The sequence below is a fragment of the Schistocerca piceifrons genome, chromosome 2, assembly GCF_021461385.2.
Source record: "Schistocerca piceifrons isolate TAMUIC-IGC-003096 chromosome 2, iqSchPice1.1, whole genome shotgun sequence".
NCBI classification, from domain to species: Eukaryota; Metazoa; Arthropoda; class Insecta; order Orthoptera; family Acrididae; genus Schistocerca; species Schistocerca piceifrons.
In genome coordinates, this window is record NC_060139.1 from 1217783 (window position 1) to 1224681 (window position 6899).

The 6899-nt window shown below is 44.3% G+C and overlaps 1 protein-coding gene across 1 annotated transcript in view; it reads left to right on the plus strand.

The window, feature by feature from the left end:
- The window catches only part of LOC124777250 (cytochrome P450 9e2-like), a 72371-nt gene extending 67590 nt beyond the window's left edge, over positions 1-4781 (plus strand). The window contains exon 8 of the mRNA XM_047252576.1: positions 786-4781. Within this exon, the coding sequence (XP_047108532.1) occupies positions 786-952 (167 nt within the window). The 3' untranslated portion in view covers positions 953-4781. The remainder of the gene's footprint in view (positions 1-785) is intronic.
- Positions 4782-6899: the final 2118 nt, after the last annotated feature.

The window sequence follows — 6899 nt, forward strand, 5'->3', positions numbered from 1 at the left end:
TTTCCCAGCCAGGATGGGGATTTTCTCTGCCTGGGGACTGTGTGTTTGTGTTGTCTTTATCATTTCATCATCCTTGTCCTTATCATTTCATCATCATTCATGACAGTGACTAAATTGGATTGTATAAAAATTGGAGTGTGTACAAATTAGGACTTTGTACGGGCACTGATGACCATGCAGCACAAGCCAAACATCATCGTCTTATATGAAGAACAATAGTGGACCTAAGATTGAGCCTTGAGGAACGCCATATGTGATTTCTCCCCTGTCAGAAATATGCCCCAGACAGTATTGTATGAATTACTAAATACTACTCTCTGTGTTATTTTGGTGCATTATTCATTGGTTGGCTATCCATCAAACCCATAAAACTTTAATTTATCTTGGGGAATTCTGTGATTTCCACGATAAAATGCTTTATCCAGGTCGTAGAAAACGTTATCTGAGATTACTGTATAATCTTGCACACTAGTCAGAATACATACTACTGGAGAAGAATATTATTATGTGATAAACAGAACAGTTGGCAAAGTGACAGCTGTCATCTTTATTCCGAGAATGCTTAGCTGTTAAGATCTTGAAAGACTTATAATCGTAATCTGAAGACTATGCGTGTTCTAATGTTTAAGCTGAATGGGAACTTCCAGAAAAAAAACGCCTATGCTGACGTTCAGTCGTAATGTCTACATTCACCCACTCATGAAAAATACGTATTCTAACTGCCTGTTAAGTTCTACCAAAAATATATGTATGTCCTTTATGACAATTGTTTTATTTTTTTCCAGCCCAGAGGTTCGCGTTGATGGAGGCGAAGGTGGTACTCCTGTACTTGATGTCCAAGTTCAGCTTCCAGGTAGTCGCCAAGACACCGGTGCCTCTGAAGATACAGCCAAACAAGCTCAATCTCTCTATCAAGGGTGGCGCCTGGATTGGCGTGCGGCGTAGATTTTGATCAGAAAATTATTACATGTCGTTCCACATGAATGTGAGAGGGAAGAAAATCTGACTTTCTTGAATTAATTCGAAAACACTACTCTGTACACACGGCTGCGATAACGCAACTGACAACTGTCTGTTAACCTCACAAATATGTGTCCCACCACGTTATACATTGGTCGAAAAGAATGCATTATTTATATTGATATGTTATTCTGTAACACACATTTCCTTTTTTCCCTTCTCCACTTTTTTTAAAGGAAATTAACACAAAATTCACATGTTTCCCGCCTCCGTAGGCGCCGTCTGTAGCGTATTCTTTTCAGTCGGAGGTAGGCGGTTAGAAAACTGTTACTGAAAAACGATTATCACCAGTATTCGAACAGCAAGGCTTGAAAAGATAGGGGCATAAGGATTCTGATAACGAGACTACAGGAAAATCCTGGTTGAAATTAGAATGTCCTCGCAGGAGGAATGATGACATGCGACATTTTGACGATCCGTCCTCCAGCAGCCCCCCCCTCCCCTCCCCTCCAATTGTGCTTTCCTAAGTGAGCAATACCCGCACCGGCACTGTGGTTCACTCTCTCCTTTGTCTCATCGTCATAAACAACACAAACACGACTTTACGCTATAAAGAATGTTATAGAATCTTTGTGTCAACTAGCGACAGCTAAATACCTCGAAAATGACGCATGGTACGGAAAAAATGTTCTGGATGAAAGAAAATATTAGTAAAGGGGAGATCTATTCAGTGACGTATGGTCGATACGACAAAAAATACAACCACTGGGAACTGCGACAACGAGCATCTCTGGACTTAAAGTGAGTTTCAGCGTTGCTAAGTTCCTACCGAACGCCGACGTGGCAGTTGAGGGGTCTCCTGAAAAGAATCGAGAGCCCAGTATTTACAGTCGCGTCTCGGTCAGAATTATTCTGCCAAGTGCTGCTAGGTGTATCGAATAGTAATTCGTGAAGACGGTATATCGTCTGAGCTACAAGTGGCCACTTTCCAACCACCCCTCCTGTGTGGGTGTCACCAACTTGGTATTTTCTAACGGAAATCACCGATTTTTTGTCGCACATTCGGATTATACTCCTAATAAATACTTACGATTTACTCAAACAGTTCTTTTCCATTCAAGGTGAGTGACGCTGTAATCGACAAATATCAAGCGTGTCCATTTTTACAAATACGAATCGATGCATTTGATTCTACACTTCATTTGTGATATAAATGTAAACCTTTATTTTCTGACGGTAGATATTTGTGCTTGAAGTTTACTTTAGCGTTGCAAATGTGGTTGTACAGTACAGTATGGTTAGCTGCTTCAATGTCCGTTTAGAAACTATGCTTAGCATGATCCAGGAACAACGACGTGGATGTAATAGTATTGTGTTCCCATCGGGATGATTTTGGTGAGCCGCCTTGTCTCGCATCAATCGCGTGCTTCACTTTGGTGAGTAACCACGGCAGCTGCGCCTGCCACAGTCACTTCACAGATGTTGCACCTTGTTGCTGTCGTTTTGACAGCCTCGTAGTGGCCAGCGCGAGAGTTACGGCAGTTGGATGAAAACACACTGACGCGTCCCAGACGTGAGTGTTGCTTGGGACTGGGCGACAGAGTTCGGAGAAAACGGGAATAGTGGGTCAGTCTGAGTGTGTGAGAGAGAGAGAGAGAGAGAGAGAGAGAGAGAGAGAGAGAGAGAGAGAGAGAATATCTTGACCTCACTATGTTGTTAAAATTTCCTTACTACAAAAGGCAAGGATTGGAATCAGTACAGAATGATGAACACTGTGAGAGTCTTACAACTTTTGACTTTATTCAGAGAATATTCTCAACCTAGCACACATTTGCTCTAAATGAGTTGCATTCACGGAAGACCAAGTCTTTATACAGAGACGGTGTCTGTTAAAATAACATACCAGCACTGACTACGTTAGCACCCCCGACATGACACGCAGGAGTCCTCAGCCACCCAGCTAGAACTCCATCTGCTGTTCCGAGCTGCTGCAGATAACCCTGCTCGGCAAATAGCTTCGGCTGTTTCTCCCAGTACTCTATCTCCCCACTTCCGCTACGACCTGCCCGGCCTATCTGTCCCCTACTCCTGTCCCTCTAACTGCCGTCACTCTCTCCTTGGAGGGTCTGCATCCGAGTTTTAATCACTTCCCCTCTCGGCTCCGCCAGTCCCTGACTTTGCATTACGCTGAAGGGCCCTTGCCAACACTGTTTTTCCAAAGGTGTGTAGAGACGGGGGGGGGGGGGGGGTGAGGAGGGGTCTGTTGCAAATTCATGTCCTGTTCCTGCTATAGGCTCTTCATGACGTATATGTGCCCCTTCCTGATACTCTCTCCATTATCCCCTTCTTAACCTCGCTTTGAAACGATATTTTATGTCTTGCAGTGTTATTTCTTAAGCGCGGCTGGCGTCTTTATGGCGCCACCAGCTGAAAATATTTCTTTCTACGTGACTTGAGGCATCTGATATTTTGTGTAAGCCTTTTGTTGTGCTCTGTCGTTTACAACTGCCTCTCTGACTTGTAACTTTTCCCTCGTTATGCTCGTGAAGCTTTCACCTGTTACCAACTCCTAATACGTGGCTGTCACATCCGGGATACAAGACAACAAACCGGAATCAGTCACCCTGATGGTGAAGTTCGAGGACGGCCTCTGAAATGAAGCTTATATGCAAGAAATGACAATGTCTGTTCAGATTATTCGTACTGTTCCCTCACATTTGCCACATTCATCTAACATTTCAGCATCAACATCAACCGTTAGAACACAGAAGTAAAGGAAATGTAGAAACACTTAATTGCAAAAAAAAAGTGCTCTTGACATTTGTGGATTACAGCGTGCAGCGCCAGCTACCACGATTGGGAGACAATGGTTTGAGTAAATCGTGTTTATGTTTGGCGTACAATCTGGATATGGAATCCACTTGAAAATAAGAAGGAGGGGTGGTACGAATGTGGCCAGTTGTACGATACGTGTGACCCGTTACTGTTATTAACTTGCCATCTAGAACATTTTCTTCGTACGGTGCATCGCTTGAGACATTTAGTGGTCTTAATTTAAAACAAAACCCGGAACACACTATCATTATAGTCACTTGTACGAAACAGATAGCCTTAACTCATCCGTTATTCGTTCTAAGTAACGAATTTCATAATATTTGCTACAGACCGCAATCTACACGATTCCATAAACGTCAACAGAAATGTGTATAACATAGGTGGCACCTTGTTACAGTAGTGCTGTGTCGACCTCGCGCACGGTACACAGCTCAGTCCAGAGAGGGCCTAACCAGGCAGGCAGTCTTCAGCGTGGCGCCGCGTAGTTACGATCAGTCGCTACATATGTGGCGCAGCCAACTTGAACCTTATTTTGCTTCCGCTGCACGACTCACAAATGCTCCGCTCCATCCGCCAATAGCTATATCAACCTCCACAGAGGGCGCCAGTGTCGGGGACCACTTGCTACTTCCTCCATTAGATAAGAGTGGACATCCCTCCACCATTCGCGGATGAAGCGCACCCACCGCTTCGCTCAGTAGACCCGTCAGCTGTCGACCAGTTCCGGCTGCCCAACAGTTACCGGCAGTTGCTGCAGTTACGGCCCAGTAGCTGTTCACAGCTCGTCATCGGGCAGTCAGCGCTGATTGTCAAAGTGTTCGACTTTATTCGGTCCTGAATCATAAACACTTTACACCATTCCAGACTAAACAACTATCACACTAATCAGCCAACACCAGTGTTCACAACTTTCATTTCAGTGCCACTCGTCTTCATCGTGCAAAGCGTGTAATTTATTTTAATAAACGACTGTTACTTGTTTCATACTGTGTTGCCTCTATTATTTATGTTATAGGTTTAAACACCCCACGAAAAAATTAGTTACAAGCGTGTATAAACCCACCTGCATACAGAAACTACTTTTCTGCAGTAGGACGTTCGCTTTCTGTTACCTTTGATTTTGGACGCCAAAAGTGATTGGTGAATACAACAGTTATCCATAAAATAATAGGAAATACACTGAAGCGCCAAAGAAACTGGTATAGGCATGCGTATTCAAAATCAGAGATATGTAAACAGGAGAGTACGGTGCTGCGGTCGGCAACGCCTATATATGACAACAAGTGTCCGGCCCACTTGTTACACCGGATACTGCTGTTACAGTGACAGCTTAGTAAAATTTCAGTGAGTTCGAACATTATGTTATAGTCGGCACACGAGCGATGCGACACAGCATCTCCGAGGTAAGGATGAAGTGGGGATTTTCCCGTACGGTCATTTGACGAGTGTACTGTGAATATCAGCAAACAGGTAAAGCATTAAATCTCCGACATCGCTGCGACCGGAAAAAGATCCTGCACGAACGAGACCATCGACGGCTGAAGAGAATCGTTCAACGTGACAGACGCGCAACCCTTCCCCAAATTACTGCAGATTTCAATGCTGGGCCATCAACAAGTGTCAGCGTACGAACCATTCAACGAAACATCAGCGATACGGGCTTTCGGAGCCGAGGGCCCACTCGTGTACCCTTGATGACTGTAAGACACAAAGCTTTAGGCCTCGCCTGGGCCCGTCAATACCTACATTGGACTGTTGGATAAACTACGAACATATTGCCTGGTCGGACGAGTCTCGTTTCAAATGACCTCATGAGTCTGTGGACCCTGCATGTCAGCAGGGCACTGTTCAAGCTGGTGGAGGCTCCTCTGTAATGGTGTGAGGCGTGTGCAGTTGGAGTGATATGGGACCCCTGATACGTCCAGATACGACTCTGACAATTGATGTGTACGTAAGCATCCTGTATGGTCAGCTGCATCCATTCATGTCCATTGTGCGTTCGACGAACTTGGCAAATTCCAGCAGGACAATGCGACACCCCACACGTCCAGAATTGTTACAGAGTGGCTCCAGCAACACTCTTCTGAGTTTAAACACTTCCGCTGGTCACGAAACTTTGCAGACATGAACATTATCGATATATCTGGGATGCCTTGCAGCGTGCTATTCAGAAGAGATCTCTACCCCCTGGTACTCTTGTGGATTTACGGACAGCCCTGCTGTGTTTCATGGTGTCCATTCCCTCCAACACTACTTCAGACATTACTGAGTGCATGCGACTTGGTGTGGTGGCACTTCTGCCTGCTCTGCACGATATAAGGCAGATGTACTAGTTTCTTTTGCTCTTCGGTGTAAAATTCTTCACCCATTGCCAACTGTAATCTGCGTCTGTACCAGTGCGATAACACATATAGAACTCCTGTTAGTGAAATAGTTTCACGTGTTAATTACTAGCTCATAAAAAAGTCGTTCCATGACGATTGCAGCACTGTTTGACTGCCAGCTGGACATTAATGCTAACTGGAATCGAAAAGTTACGTAATATTTCTCTTCTAACCAATATTTACAGTCCTGTCGCTGTTTTTCTGCTGCTCACAAACGACTCTTCGCAAGAGCATAAAACTAATTAATTCATATCTACAGTGCTCACATTATGAAGATTTCTTGGAGATAATTCTAAGGTAAGGTAAGCAACATGTCACAAAATGCTTGAATACTTTCAGTAGTAATATGTTTTCACTTGACTGGAACTGCTACTTGGCGAACGGCGTTCAGAAAATGTGGAATACTTTTCCTCGTGCATATTCGCCCCGTATTCCAACATGAAACACAAACTCTTCTGCTCGGCTGCTGCTTACGTCATCCATTCTCGTCTACCAGTTCCGGTCACAAAGCTTTGCTAGTGTCGTTCGTGCAAACAACGTTGACGTTTGTCATAGGCTACACTGTTGGCCAAACAAAAAGGAGCAGCTGGAATATTAGTATGCAAATTATCTACATTTTCCACACGGTGATCTACCGTAGGCGCAACAAAGTCAGCCCGTTTATTACATACAGGGGGTGGACAAAAGTATGGAAAACACCACAAACACAACACATTATCT